This window comes from Mercenaria mercenaria, chromosome 7 (genome assembly GCF_021730395.1).
Source record: "Mercenaria mercenaria strain notata chromosome 7, MADL_Memer_1, whole genome shotgun sequence".
Taxonomy (NCBI): Eukaryota; Metazoa; Mollusca; class Bivalvia; order Venerida; family Veneridae; genus Mercenaria; species Mercenaria mercenaria.
Window position 1 is genome coordinate 53,861,281 of NC_069367.1, and position 16,530 is coordinate 53,877,810.

Genomic DNA, 16,530 nt, shown 5'->3' on the forward strand with positions numbered 1-16,530 from the left:
GCCGCTAGACAGTATTCAGAAGTAATGCAAAGAAGCTGTGGTTTTTCTGATTACGCGTTCGCAATCTTTTAAAGGTTGTGAACCCATAATGATAATCGGCAAATTACGTATTCTGTGTATGCAATTTCGACATTTTCCGGTTTTTACGGAAAGTTATGTGTACTTTAAGCTACTTTATGTCCAAAGAATGTCGAATTGCCTAGCCAGAATACGTAATCATGCAGAAATTACCATCGGCTACTTAAAGGTCTGAGTAATTCCTGTCTCATAACATTCTGTCAGAAAACAAGAAACGCGCTCTTAATTATGCTCAAACGACAATAAATCTTAATACTTCTCTCAATCAACCAGTAATGTCCTTTTCTTTCTATTTCGTAAAAAGTCGCCTGTACATCTTTCTATTTCGATAATCCAGCGACTTGTATAGATATTACTTATATTAAGTTAAAGTAACGTTTTCCTCTTTCATCGTGATTGTCATTGGTTTGGGCATTGGATCTTTTGCCAGTCAAAACACAAGAAGTCATATCTAAAGATATCCAATTCTATAAATTGATAAAAATAGACAACTTAGATCCTCACTTTAAATGTAGAAAGTCCTCACTTTACTTAATATATAAACTTATTGTGTTTGTAGAGCTAAATTCACAGCTACATGTGATGTGTAACACTTATTTACTTATCAAATAACTTCAAGTATTTTAGTGGTTGTAAACATTCATGTTGTGCGGAGCTATACATGTATTAGGTGTGTATTGCTCTACTGAACCTTAAACACAACACACACAAATACTTTCATGTTTACATTGATATTGTGTAGCAATTGATCATACTTTCAAATATGAATATCAGTTTGATATTTCTTTAATGATCATAACATTGCTATGCAACAGAAGTAAGTAATGTAAAATTTCATATTAAATTTGTTTGTCAAGCTGAGTTATGACTCTCCGTGTAAGGGGTTTAATTAAAGAAAGTTATTATTATACAAGTACAGTTATGATATGACCTTCACTATCGTAATAAGATGTCATATCTGAATTCTGTTTGCTACAGACCCTGTGTATCTCTACATGTACACTTACAATATAATCTTTATTCATTAATTCAATATAGTTATCGCTGCCTTTATCTAGTTATTGACCGTACATTTAAATGATCAACCTTATTGGACCTAAAGTTATCAAAATTAATTGGAACTAAAGAGATCAGCTTGATTAGACCTAAAGGCCAACAGCCATAACTAATTAAGCTGAATCCTGTAATTGAATTTATTATCTGAATAACGGAACCGTCCTGTTATTATTCATTTACAAATAAGAATATTTACATTTGCCTTATTATTTTCCATTAAAAACTATGAGTAACAGGAAAGGCGCCAAAGTTACGATAACTCTGCTAAGTGATAACGGGCCGCTGTTTGGCGACGTCCGCGTACAGTCAGGGAGAACGTTCTTTAGATGACATCAGAGCTGTTCCGTCTGGTGAACGGAGTGAACGGGAAGCTGATTTTAATGTTAAATGCAACAAAATGTGCGTAATTAATAATATAACCTTGTTTACAAATGCAGAGGAAATATACTGTAAATGCAAGAACTGAATTAACTTTTTTGTCTGAGTTCATATTAAATGAACAAGAGAATAGGATCGGCAAATTAAACATGAATCATGGATTGAACGTTCATTTCGCATGGTCTCCGATTCTTAATTGAATGTAAATGAGAATATCACTCACGCTTTTTTTTTATTTTCCATTTTGAAACATTCATGGTTATCAATTAAAAATAGGAAATCTAACAGTAAAGAGATACAACTCATTATTCTGTAAGGTCGTTGTTTAACAGCTACACAATCAAAACTACAGGATATCCAAAATGTTATAAAACCCTCCTCCTATAAAGATCTACCCACACTTGTTACGATAATATCATTATAACATTTTACCATATTCTGTTCCACTTTAATAAAAGTAATAAACTATAACATCATGTTTTTCGACAAAGCTTCGGTTCATGTATATATTAAAATTATGTTATAATCGCAATGCATTCACTAGTTTTACTTCCTTCAGCTGCATCTTTACTTCTTCATAGTCTCTAACTATATAGGTCTGCCTTCTGTGTCTTTACCATCGAAGAAAAATGTAATCAGGAATGCTGAAGCATAACAAAATCAGTAATCATGCAACACATCATGCATCGTTCTTTTAACCGTTATTTATTTTGCTTATGTGTGTAAGTAATGCTATATAAGTAATATTCTCAAGCCAAATCTCTAAAACAAAATGTATTCATGAAACTGGGGATAGCATCCTTTTAAAATATAACTTTACCTGTTGCCCCCATAAAACCTGCCAGGAGAAATAACCCATGCCAGCCTAAGTCGCTTTGAAGATTGAGACCCACGAGACCTCCAGTAATTGCTGCAGCAGTCTAAAAAACGAAAGGTAACATAGAAAATGAGTGTATGAATCATAAGAATGCGCGTATCAATGAAATGCTGCGCCTGTGCTTAAACTAGCGTATAGTATTATAAAGTTTGGTTAATCTGCACTGTGTTACTTATCACTATTCAGTCTTTGAACTGCAGATTTTCAACTAACTGTTTCATACACAAACGGTCTTGAATTCTTTATTTTCATTTCGATTGAACCTACCATGAAAGACATTATATAACAAAGAACAAAGGTATTGTGATTTTCTACTTACAACAGCAATGAATATAAATCCCATGTTGATGGCCATATGTTCAACTCCAAAAAGTTTAGCTAAAGTTGCTGGACCTATAGCCCATACAGCTGAAGAATAAACCAGCAATAAAACATGACTAAAACAAACAGTCTACGCATTGATAAATACTATAGATCAATTTGTGAAACAAATTTTATTCGGACTAATAGTAATTCAGTTTCTGTCTAAGTTGTACCCGTTTAAGAAGATATTTCAAACAGCTATGCGAACAGTATTCTCTTTAAAGGTGTAGTGAATACAGAGATTAACGTCTCCTTACATAGAATATATGAAATGCATTGAAATACTCGATTAATGCATAAGTAAGCGGTTTGTATTTACGATCTACTTACCAAAACATAACATATGCCTGTTATACATGTCACAGGGTGAGAAAAATGTGCAACCAGACCGGGACTCGAACACGGGGCCTCAGAATACAGTTCTGATGCTCTACCGACTGAGCTACCCGGCCGTAATATTAAAGTTCTATATCATGACATTTTTCTCACCCTGTCACATTTGGCGCCCAACATGGGACCGTGACGACATACCGTTCCGATGCTCTACCGACTGAGTTACCCGGCCGCCTACACACTTTCTCCCAGTTTTAATATTCAAGTTCTATACCATGACATACATGTACATATCATACTTAGTTTAATGTCATATTTTGGTACGTCATTTTAACACATAACATACTGTAACAAGCAACACTTTTTATAATGCATAGCTTAGTATTGGTTACGTACCTGATGAACTCGCATAAAGTCCACATATCCACACTAAAAATGCAATTTTACCAAGCGATTCTGTGTGCATGATTGTACATGACAGACATACAAAACATGCGGATGCAATTTTTACTGCCACCTGCAAAAGCAATTAACGACATATAAATCATGTATTTGTCATTTTAAAAAAGACTCAATAAAACAATTTACGGAAATCTGAATTTGTCATAAAATTTTCATACATTAAGAAAATCTGCATTACTAATAAACTCATGAACAGTGTATTACCTGAAATCCGTATTTATCCATAATAATGCCCCACATTGGACGGCAAAGACAGTTGAATATTGAAGATATTGAACCGACTAAGGCGAGAAAGTGATCATCTGATATAAAAGTTTGTCCATATGCCTGTATAAATACATGGAGATTCTTTTTAAAGTAGTAAAAACATTAATTATTACAAAGCAATCTCTGCTCTAAATACTGATATTAACTTATCGGAATTCCTTTTTAGACATGCAGCATGCTCTCCAAATCTCTCGTTAAAAAGACTATATCATATATCACAATGATCAACCCAATTGAGCAGAAACTAGATTGAAACAATATCTCATGTAACAGGTTAGTTTTCATTCACTTATGAAATCATACAAAAAAAAACTCACCACCAACCGTTATAAAATGTTACAAAAATGTTCTCATGGTCTCACTATTTTTTATTCTTTATTTACAAAAAAGCTATGAATTCCAAATATAAAACTGTCAAGTGTGCCTACCTTGTACAGGCTGTTAGCAAAAGTCATTCCGCCATATATGAGAAAGAGGATGAACCACCAGATGTAAGCGTTTTTGTTAGTGAGCACTTTCAACAAGACCGTTTTTACTGGAGCCTTAGAAATTTGTCTGGAAACAAAAAAAACATTCAAGTAAACTAATAATAAACGTCTTGTTCAAAGTTTATATAAATATTCACAAAGTGTTTGATTTGCTGAAACAATTGTCGTTAATGACTACAAATATTTTCAGATAGTATGTCGTCCAGAAAAGATTTACTTTTACAAACTTCTGAATGGGATGTATTCCATTCGTTTGGAGCAACAAACAGTAGGGGATGTTCTATCTTTATTCTAAAACACATTAATTATAAACTCATTGATGAATTTTATGATGCATATGGGAGATACGTAATTTTAAACATTGAACTGAATAATAATACGTATACACTCGTAAATATTTATGCACCAAATGATAAAAAACTCAGAAATACATTCTTCAATAACTTAAGTGATCTAATTTCAGAGAGCTGTCAAGGACTTAAACTAATAGGTGGAGATTTTAATGATACTTTAACAACAAATGATAGAGTATGTAGATCTCATAAAGAAAATAACATTAAGAATATTCCAGTAGAAACTCTGACAAAATTGATTAAAGTTCATAATTTGATAGATATATGGAGGCAAACAAATGGAAAAATAGAACAATTTACTTGGCGTAGAAAAAATAGCATGGAAAGGAGTAGAATAGACTTTTGGTTAATTGATGAAAATATTGTACCCCTTATACTTTCAACTGATATTAGACCAGCCCAAATACAATACACTGATCACTTAGCTATCTCTTTGAAATTAAGAGTACCTGACAAATGTGGACCAGGCTTCTGGAAATTTAACAATTCCTTATTAAATGATGAAAATTATATTTCGTACATTTCAGAAGTAATAAATTCCGTATTAGCTTCAAATATTAAAAATGAGCAAATAAAATGGGAAATTTGCAAGTTAGAAATTCGTGAGTCTTCTATTAATTTTTCAAAAAAAGTATCACGGGAAAGACATAACCAGTTATTCAAACTAGAAAAGGAACTTAAAAAGTGCATTCAAATACCTAATCCTGACATTAATAAAAAAACAGAATACAAGAACTTGAAAAAGAAATTGAAAGTATATATAATCTCAAAACAATTGGAGCACAGGTTCGCTCTAGAGTATCCTTTCTTGAAGAAGGTGAAAGAAACTCTAAATATTTTTTCAGTTTAGAAAAGTCGCGACAATGTAGAAAAGTAATAAACTCTCTTGTTGTCAATAATAAAATAATAACAGACAAAAGTGAAATTTTAAATCAAGAAGTGTTATTTTATAAAAACTTATATAGCTCTGAAACAAGCGATATAAATTCACAATCATACCTTGATGCTATTTACTTAGAAAACAAGTTAACTAATGAGCTTGCAAACAAATGTGAAGGTTTATTAACACATAAAGAATGCACTCTAGCTATTAACGAAATGAAACTAAACAAAAGTCCGGGGTTAGATGGCTTGTCCGTTGAATTTTATGTAAAGTTTTGGAATTTGTTTGGTAATTTAGTCGTTGATGCCCTAAACGAAGGTTTTAAAAATGGCGAAATGTCTAGATCTCAAAAACAAAGTGTTTTCTCCTTAATTTACAAAAAAGGCGATCCCGAAAATATTGAAAACTGGCGACCGATCTCGTTATTAAACATTGACTACAAAATAGCAGCTAAGAGTTTTAGCTAAAAGACTTCAATATGTCCTTCCAAAAATAATTAGTCTTGACCAGCAAGGATACATAAAAAATCGATATATTGGTTATTACATTCGTCAGATTCAAGATATTATCGATTACGCAGACCTTATTGAAATTAATGGTGCTATTCTATTTTTGGATTTTAAGAAAGCTTTTGACACAGTAAATTGGGCCTTCATGTTTAATGTCTTAAACAAATTTGGCTTTCAAGGATCCTTCATTAATTGGGTAAAGACATTATGTAATAATATATCCTCATGCGTAATTAATAATGGGTGGAAATCTGATTTCTTTAAAATCTCACGAGGTATACGACAAGGATGTCCATTATCAGCTTTACTCTTCATTATTGTAGCCGAAATCATGGCAATTAAAATCCGTAAAAGTCAAGATATAAATGGAATCGCAATTAATGATAAAGAAATTAGGCACTTGAAAATTACTCAACTAGCAGATGATACTACACTTTTCTTGAAAGACAAGTCAGAAATTCCTTTTGCAATTCAAATTATCGATGAGTTTGGTGTATATTCTGGTTTAAAACTGAATAAAATAAAAACTGAAGGTTTATGGATTGGAAAACTGAAGAATAATGAAAATACAAAAGAATTTGACATCTAATTTACAAATAAATCTGTCAAAGCACTAGGTGTAATCTTTGGAAATAACAGAAAAGAATGTGATAAACTTAATTGGGAAAATAAAATATTGCAATGTCAATCACTTCTTAATAATTGGAGTAAAAGAAATTTGACAATTTATGGCAAAATTCTTGTAATCAAGTCTCTAGCGTTGCCAAAATTTACATATCTAATACAAAATTTAGAAACTCCAAAAGATGTTCTAAGTAAGATTAATGCACTCTTCTTCAAATTTCTTTGGGATGGTAAAAACGATAAAATCAGGCGAAACATTACTATTGGGCATAAATGTGATGGGGGACTCGACATGATAGATATAAATATATTCTCAATAACAATGAAAATAAAATGGGTGCACAATCTTTTATCACATGAAAACGCGAATTGGAAAGTTATACCACAGTTTTTCTTAAATCAATATGGAGAGAATCTTCTGATATTTTTCATGAACTTAGATTCCTATAAGTCACTACCACGTACTAAATACACTATTCCTAATTTTTATAAAACACTTATAGATGTATGGATTGAATTCAATAAAAGCAAAATCGATACAACTAAATTAGAATCTTTTCAAGAAATACGTAAACAACTACTCTGGGGCAATCGTTTCATAAAATATAGCGGCAAATGTCTTATATTTAAGTCATGGATAGACTCCAAGATCATTTTCGTTAATGATATAATCTCAAATACTGGAGAAATTGATGTTAATAAAATATTAACTCTTCTCAAAACTAAGCATAACTGGATAGCTGAAACTCAAATCATTAAGAAGGCAATACCAAATTCATGCAAAAAGAAATTAAAATCAAAAGATTCGTACTTAACAAGGGTAAAGACAGAATTAGCTTTATTTATTGAACCAAATAAACCTTTAAAAGATATGACAAATAAAATCATATATGATATCCTTCTAAAAAGAAAATTTGAACGCCCATATATCCATAAATACTGGGAACAGCAGTTTGGTAAACACATTATGTGGAGGTCCTTCTATTATGTTTTAAATAAAGTCACTTTAGACAACAAAGTAAAACAGTTTAAGTACAAACTTATCCATCGTATTGTTGCTACAAATCTGAATTTATTTACTTGGAATATATTTGATAATCCGTTTTGTAAACACTGTAACTGTATTGAGGATTATTCGCATTTTTTCCTAGACTGCAGATATCTGATAAATTTCTGGACAATCATTTCTAACGTCTTCAAAAAATGTGGTTTTTCGAGATCGTTTAAAAACTTAGAAAGTATCGTCATTGGTTATAAAATTGAACTTAAAGAGTATCAAGGCGTAAATTTATTATTAAATACCATTTCGTATTGCATATATAAAACCTATTTTATTAGCGATAGACGAACTAAATATTTAAATATTAGTAATGTCCTGTACAATGATATTATTGTTCTAATAGACTATTTGGAAAAAAGAAATACAAGACAACCTATTTTGAAAACCTTTTTGAAATACATGTAATGTAACAAATGTTGAATAATACTTTGTCACACATTCTATACATTTATATCTTCTTTTATACTGCTTTTTATATTGTATATGTTGATTTGAAAAAATAAACGGGTCGTTCTACAGATGTAAGACGATTCCAAAAAAAAAAAAAAAGTATGTCGTCCAGTAAAGATACCCGAAAAGATCTAGAAGATGCGATTAGGTAAAGTGTCTAAATAATAGCCATTTAACCTTTAGCCTGTTGCGACCAGTTCAGACCAACATTTGCCTACATATCCATGCAGGCTGATCATGGTTTGCACTGTTTGCTATTCAGTCAGTATTTTTAGAACACCCCTTTGAATAATAAATGGTACTGTCCAGACTGAATGAGTCCAGTCTATTGTAGAAATGTAGCAGGGCAAAGGTAAAACTATGTCAACTGTAGTACAATGTTGCTTTTATTAGTGAGAAAACATTGTGTATAGTTTTTGTTTATTAACTACTGTCGTCTCTGCAAACTGTGAACATATTTATATATTCGGGCCGAGTTTCAAAGTAATCTACAAACTATATACCCAGCATTAAAACATTAGTCTAAGCATTTGTTATTTTCTCGTTACAATCTGACATATCCTATAATTTTACACCATTGTTTTATCTCAGTCAAATGTAAAATATGTATAATTATAAAATTGTTATAGTTTCGCAGCAGGAACATTAACACTCTTGGAAAACGTTTGGAGGTTTACTTATTCTCATTATCCTCGGTATCTTCTCCGTTGACACTGAGCTTTTCTTCATCTTTAGACACGGCACCATACTGACATTTTTCGTGTGTCGTGTCTTTGTTGCTTACTTCCTAGAAAACAGTAACATTTATTTGCAATTTATGTAAATAATAATATGTTTCAATCTATTATTTGTTTGACGCTATGATGTAATGATTGTGAAATACGAAAAGTGATTCTGTTACATAATGACACACAGGTTTCTTTTTTTAATAAGGATATAAATTGGGTCGTGTTAGGATAAGTTACAACAGCGTAAAAGTGTTAATGGATTTCAGCACACTATCGTACCTTACTTAATACTTTCTTGTTGCATAATTGTTATACATGTATACAAAACATCGACTTCTTCCGATAGTCATGACAAAAATTTGAACTATAGGTTTGTTGATTTGTACCTCGTGTTTGTTTCGACTTGTATATTTTATTCATGTCACCTATAACATGTGGAACATATTTATTTTCTGGAAGGCTTCGAGCGTTTTACGTCTATAAATATAATTCAAAATTGCATCACTTAAAAACAAATGAGCATTAATAAATTTGCCGGCGACAGAATTTCCAGTTAAAAAGCATCGTAATACTCAACTTTTTTCTCACTTGGATGTGTGAATATGAGAAGGACACCGAGGAACTGCGCACATACATAGATCCCAGCTAGCAGTAAAAAGACGCTTGGAATTCTGTCTAGTACTGCCTTGTTGGTGAAATATCTGCAATATAGTTCATTATATTTGTGGTAATGTTAATTTTTCCCTTTCAAAACTGTGCTAAACAGTACAGAAAAGGAAAACTAATTAATTAACAGTACTGAAAATACAAATTAAAATGGCTGCACTGAAAGTTTTTCCAACTTCTCAGTCTACAATCATGTACTTTAAACGAATGTAAGATAGCTTCGTTTTAGCCCTTTGAATGCCAACATAAGGACTCCCGAAACATTAGCCTACGAGGTTAAGGCCTTACCATTCAGCATTTAAAAGAAAAACAACATATGTTCACATTTCCTTCGTTAAACAGTACTGTTACATAACAATTATTTTCTGTATCTCTAATTATCGCTTTTGAAGATCCTTTTAATATGGCTATTCAATTAAGTGTATATGTAGATGAATTTATTACATACTTCAAATGTGTTACTAACGTTTTCGGATACGCATTACATCAAATACTAGCAACATACTTCAGCGAGTATTCTATTTATTATTCCTATATATTTCAGTCAACTGATGTATGCATAACTGAATAATATCATGCATCTTTTCCAGAATTACAGCAGTTTGCTATGAACCAAATGCTTATAAAGACACTGAATTAATGAAACAACTTTTCTCCGTCTGACGTCTCCAAGTCCGGTGAAAGATTGTCGGGATTGATGTAAGCTGTCACGACCTGGTTAAATACCAGTGCGCCACCTCCAAAGCCACATACTATCATACCAACAGCAAATGTAGGTCTCTCTGGCAACCACTGTGGGTATAAGAATTGCTTATTTAAAAAAACAATTATCCAGAGCCAAGTATGTCAAGTTACAAACTTTAAACTCAATAATTTATCTGACCTAAATATGCTTATTTAAATTAAGACTTACTGAAAAAATAATTGTCCGTTACCTCCAGATTCCTAGTTTGTTAGTTAAATAATCAAATTAATGAAACTGTGCGATTATTTACAACAGACCATATAAGGCCTGTCCGCTTAGCTCAAAAGGGAGAGTGCAGACTTAGGGATCGCAGTGTTGCAAATCCGAGTCCAAGGAGAGGCGTTCATTCTCCATGACGATTTGGTTATAAAGATTTTTCAACAGTCATTTCGTCTTCCTCTGCTGGTTAATGTGGAGAAGGTGTCAGTTTCTTGCAGGGAACATGTTAATATGGTACTGAATACGGGAACGCAGGCCACCGTTAAATAATTAATATAAGCCCTCCCACCCCACTCCCTATCACACCCCAAACATTAAAACAACAACAGCAAAACAACATGCAATGTTATAAACAACAACAGTTATTCACACAGTTTTATGTTTAGGCAAAGAAGAGTGGATGTATTCGTGTTTGTGTCATCCACAGAACATATTGTTTAATTAAAATTTGTATTTCATAAGTTTAAACAGTTTAAAATAACAACTGATGTGATGTTCTGCTTGTTTTCGTTTTGTTTCGTTTTGGTTTTAACGCCGTTTTTCAACAGTATTTCAGTCATGTAACGGCGGGCAGTTAACCTAACCAGTGTTCCTGGATTCTGTACCAGTACAAACCTGTTCTCCGCAAGTAACTGCCAACTTCCCCACATGAATTATCAGAGGTGGAGGACTAATGATTTCAGACACAATGTCGTTTATCAAATAGTCACGGAGAACATACGCCCCGCCCGAGGATCGAACTCGCGACCCCGCGATCCGTAGACAAACGCTCTTACCTACTGAGCTAAGCGGGCGGGCTTATGTTCTGCTTGAGAATACCCCTATTATACATAACTTGGCCCGACCCAGCAATAAAATAAAGTATACACAAATATCAAATGTACCCATCTATCCATTTAATACTGACTTTTACATTTTAAGCACTTTTATATGACACCGTAGGTACTAAAACATTTATTGTATGATGAAGTATGAACATTATATCTAAAATATTGGCAACAGTCTTTCACAATCATTATGTTATGGAAAAATTATTATTCTTACAATATTTTTACTAGTTTTTTTTATTTATTACTGTAATGGTTGAGCGAACATATTGAAAAGAAGCTTATATAGATTTGTATCATAAATACAACGTCTGGACTTTAGTAAAGCATTTGAAATAGAATGAAACATCAATTTATGGATCAAACTTATTAAACAAAGTCTTAAAAAGTAATTTAGTTTACCTTGACTGCAGTTTGAGCAGGTGGTCCGTAAGCAATGAACGATCCGAAATTTGAAAGAAGTCCATAAGACAGAGCGACGAAAACTAAAGATTTCTGGATGGTAAAATATGTTAGTGCTACACCCAAACTACAAACAAAAGAATTTCATTGTCGAAACATTGTGAAAATGCTTACATAACTTAAGAGGAAAGAGCACGTACGTCCAAATTAAGATAAGCAATTATTAGATATACATCTACCATACCATATACAACCAAGATACACACTCTTTTTCACAATAATAGAAATTCCACTTAAGCCGGTACTAGGAGACAGCAAGGATGTTACACATTTCATTTACCTCCCATGAACAACCTCAGTCAAGCCGAGTCTGCTATTACTTTGTTTGCTTTCCTTCTATGCTTCTATAAAGATATTCCTTGTTTAGTAGCTGTCACAATAAGAAACTTAAAGTGACAGCTGTAAAAGTCTCCCCGTACTTGTATTTTCTAGTCTTTCTGGATCGGCAAGAATATTCAACTTAACTGTAATAGAATGCCGCCTAAGCAGGTGGTAGGGACGTGGGAAGTGTTGCAAAATTCATAACCTCTCATAAACAGACTCAAACAAACCGAGTTTGCTATCCTTTTACTTGGTTGTGCTTCCAGAAGATCTTCTCACCGATTTTATCATTTACTACGCTAAGAAGGAGAGATATTGCTTAAGCGATTAATACAACTATAAATATAAAATCATGCAAGATGTACCAGTAAAAAACACATCCAGCTCCTGTGGCAATGCGTACTCCAAGATATCTGTCCAACAATCCGCCTATCGTCAAAGCAAAGGGCGTGGCCAGCGAAGCAGCATTCGCAATCCACAGATTGTCTTCATTGCGCAACGTGTGCTCACTTGTTCTGTTACGTAGATACGATATCATGTAAGGGCTAATGTTTCCTTTGGAAGACAAAATTAGTAAAGTCGAGATCGATATCATGTAGGGGCATCTGTGTTGTTAAAGTGACACAAACGTATCATTGTAGGAAATAGTGGTTCCTATAGAAAGTCACCAAAGCATATTTGAATGTGATATTATTCCTCTATAAAAACTACAAAATAAGTATACATAGATATAATATGAAAATTATTTTCAAAAAGAAAATAACATGCGCAGCTATGTTTTCATTTTTCCTTTTAATATTGAAGACAAACCATTTATATATATTATGCTATGTACGTGTACATGTACATGTGGGTAATTATTTCATTTCCGTATGTTTAGAAAACAAAAGCATGCAATGATGTGGCATCATTTAGGGACTAAACAAAAATATGCAGACATGCCATCATATTGAAACAAACGCTTCTTTTAGACGATAATATATACATATACATAATATCATACTGTGGCAAAACATACATAGACATGTATATATTGAGACCAAACTTTCGTTTAGACGACAAAACATACATATACTTAATATTATGCTGTGACAAAACATACATAGATATGTATGATATCGAGACTAACGCTTCGTTTAGAAGACCAACCATACATATACAAAAAATCATACTGTGACAACACATACATAGACATGTATATATTGAGACTAACGCTTCGTTTAGACGACAAAACATACATATACATAATATCTTACTGTGACAAAAGATACATAGACATGTATATATTGAGACTAACGCTTCGTTAAGACGACAAAACATACATATACATTACATCATACTGTGACTAAAGATACATAGACATGCATATATTGAGACTAACGCTTCGTTTAGACGACAAAACATACATATACATAATATCATACTATGACAAAAGATACATAGACATGTATATATTGAGACTAACGCTTCGTTTAGACGACAAAACATACATATACATAACATCATACTCTGACAAAAGATACATAGACATGTATATATTGAGACTAACGCTTCGTTTAGACGACAAAACATACATATACATAATATCATACTGTGACAAAAGATACATAGACATGTATGATATTCAGACTAACGCTTCCCATTACCTTTAAAAGAAATAAATATAAATAAAAACAAAAACAAACATGGACTTACCAAAAATATAGAAACTGCCAAGACAGAGATGAACCAAAATTCCGCCTACAATCACACACGTAGTTTTAATTTTGTACATCGTGGTACGTTTTCTGTCCTGATCATCCATGATTTATCCTAATTCAGGTGGTAATAACTGCTGCTTTTAGTTTTGAAATTTTATTTTATGATTCATGGTTTTGTTTCACTTAAAGTGATACTCTGTCACTTTTTTCAGCATATAAAGCTTAAAGCAGTATATTCACATATGAAATCTTCAATCTTATATAAAACAAAACTGTTAATGTATTTTGTGTTAAAAATCCTAGATCTGAATCAATTTCGCCTTTAATTAACTGAGTTACCGGAAATAAAAACTTCAAAGAAATAGAAATAAAAAATCTTCTATAAAAACAAATCCAAAGGCTGTTCAAGCTGTATAGTAAGTGTACATTATTTCTATAAATCATATATAAATGTTTATTGCTTTGATATTATTGGCGTACGGTGGTAAGATACTAGTTTGATATCTCGCTGATAATAAGTGTCAATTAGTAAACCGCGAGCTTAAATAGTACAGTACTTTAAGCGACTAACCCACACATCGTGGTGTCAGATTTTAAAACATCTAACTTTTGCTATATTCACCTATATATGCTGCATATTCGATGTTCTAACAATGTATTTTTCATCAAATTCTGTTGAAAATCGCTGTTTTCCTAATAAATTTAAGATAAAAACATTCGACTACAATTTCTGGTTTATAAAAAAACAACGGAATTCCCGTCAGCAAACATCACGTGATTATCAATAGAGCACAGACGTATAGATATCTCACAATATTGTGACATTCTGAAGTAAAAACAAACAAAACAATAACATAAAATGAAGTCAGTACACTTAGTACGTTTACGATGCAGTCAGTGTTTTATCGTTGGCCTAGAGCGGTTACGGTACGTATTATGCTTTTTCGTCGTGAGGTCGATTCCCAGACCCGTTAAATTTTGTCTTAAATTTTTTCTTCAGTACAATTCAATGAAGACAAAACGAGTCTGTAAATTTAGTTCTAACAAGTTCACTTAAGTTATATGTCACAACTGACACGTAATTATGTCTATATATACCCCACCTTTAATATGATCTAATGTTTTTAAGCTTTCATGTGATTTTTCTAAACCTGTACGAGTTAGTTTTATACGCTTTATAACAATCATACACTTCACTTTAATAAAAGCATTGCACGGCCATAAATTTAGGATTGATTGATTTATAGATACTACCAATTATATACGAAAATAAGAAACAAAACAATAAATTAGAAACCAGAGAAAAACAAACTTACACAAAGTATGTAATGCAAACTGAAAAAATGGGGATCGAACTCCCAACGAAAAGATATAATGCGAATGCCGTAACCGCTCGGCCAACGAAGAATCAGTGACTAAATCGTAAACTTAGTGTATTGACTTGATTTTATGTTATTGTTTTGTTTTCACTTCTAAACGCCATAATACTGTGCAATACTGTACCTATATTTTGAGGTGAGTGATGTTTGTGTAGTTTTAATAATGGAACGGTCCGTTATTTAGGTATAGTTCAACCGCGTGTTTTGAGCAGTGACGGAATGATACACTTTTTCAGTTGGGTTATATCGATATTCGGCCAGGTATGTTTTTTATTGTTTCTGTATTTTTAATATATTTCGCTACTTTTATTTTAATTTAATTCATGTTACATAATTTCAACTTCACTTGCTGTATCTGTTGACGACCCTTCAGCTGTGCCAGTCTCTGAGTCAGACGATGTTTCGGAATCCGAGTGAAGCTTGATGACCACCGGTACTGGAAGATCGTCTATAGCAATATCTAACTCCCAGTATTTCTGTTCAACTGACTTTACATGGTCAATACACCTAGACCAATATGTAGATGAAACTGTTTGCAATCCTCCGTAATAAGGTCTTTCACATGCATGAGCCATCTTCAACGTGCAATGTTTATTGAAACAAACGATTAAAAAAAAAAAGTGAACTTACCAAGGCTCGAACCGCCAAAAGCAAGTTTGTTAAGCCAACGCCATATCCTTTGGGCCATGCATTCGTTTACATTCATCGATAACTTATACTGCTTTACTATGTATAACATATATTTTCCTACCCTTTTTTTGGCGAATCAACTGTCCTGCATAAATAAGTCACAGCTCAAAAAACGTGGTCGACCTATAGTGTTATCCAGTATAATAGTGGTTCTTACCTAAATAAGCCAAAGTAATCATGTTGACTTCCCTAATCTTTAGAGGAGTATATAAATTGAACCATCAAACTACATGCGAACTTTTGGTTTGCTGCCCACGTGATGATAGTGTCTAAAAATACTATCGCGTCTCGTTCTATATTAATTTATCAATGTTTACATAATAAAGCGTTGTAACGGTTTATAAAAGTTCATGAGAAAAACTGCAAAAAATCGAATGTTCCCGTAATTCTGGAAACTATAAACTGGTCAAAATTATGTTTCATGTAAATACATGAAACAGTGGCGGCATTTTGCCTTTCGGTGATAAACTATTTTAAAACTTACAAATCACAATGTGTAGGTTAGTCGCTTTAATATATTCTAAAACGAAAAGTTTTATTTTCTTGTTAAACAAAGTAGACAGAAAATTGTGTGTTAGACTGTTGGTACGCAACAATTCACTGTAAACACTC

At 32.5% G+C, this 16,530-nt stretch overlaps 1 protein-coding gene across 1 annotated transcript; it reads right to left on the bottom strand.

Moving 5' to 3' along the window:
- Positions 1 to 1,302: 1,302 nt before the first annotated feature.
- Positions 1,303 to 14,342, bottom strand: LOC123555385 (uncharacterized). Its single transcript, XM_053547188.1, has 12 exons — positions 13,845 to 14,342; positions 12,515 to 12,704; positions 11,769 to 11,895; positions 10,225 to 10,367; positions 9,487 to 9,610; positions 8,859 to 8,968; positions 4,243 to 4,414; positions 3,752 to 3,874; positions 3,482 to 3,602; positions 2,709 to 2,797; positions 2,333 to 2,432; positions 1,303 to 2,156 (listed from the first exon to the last, which is right to left on the bottom strand). Exons 1-12 carry the CDS (start codon positions 13,951 to 13,953, stop codon positions 2,101 to 2,103), a joined length of 1,464 nt encoding a protein of 487 aa, XP_053403163.1. The 5' UTR covers positions 13,954 to 14,342; the 3' UTR covers positions 1,303 to 2,100.
- Positions 14,343 to 16,530: the final 2,188 nt, after the last annotated feature.

Excerpts from the sequence above, each read along its gene's own strand:
- LOC123555385 (XM_053547188.1), bottom strand. The coding sequence starts at position 13,953 with ATGGATGATCAGGACAGAAAACGTACCACGATGTACAAAATTAAAACT. Across the intron at positions 9,611-10,224 it reads GAGACGTCAGACGGAGAAAA|ATATTTCACCAACAAGGCAG; the intron begins GTTGTTTCATTA and ends ACTATATTGCAG. Across the intron at positions 4,415-8,858 it reads ACCGAGGATAATGAGAATAA|AAGACGTTTATTATTAGTTT; the intron begins GTAAACCTCCAA and ends TAAACTTTGAAC.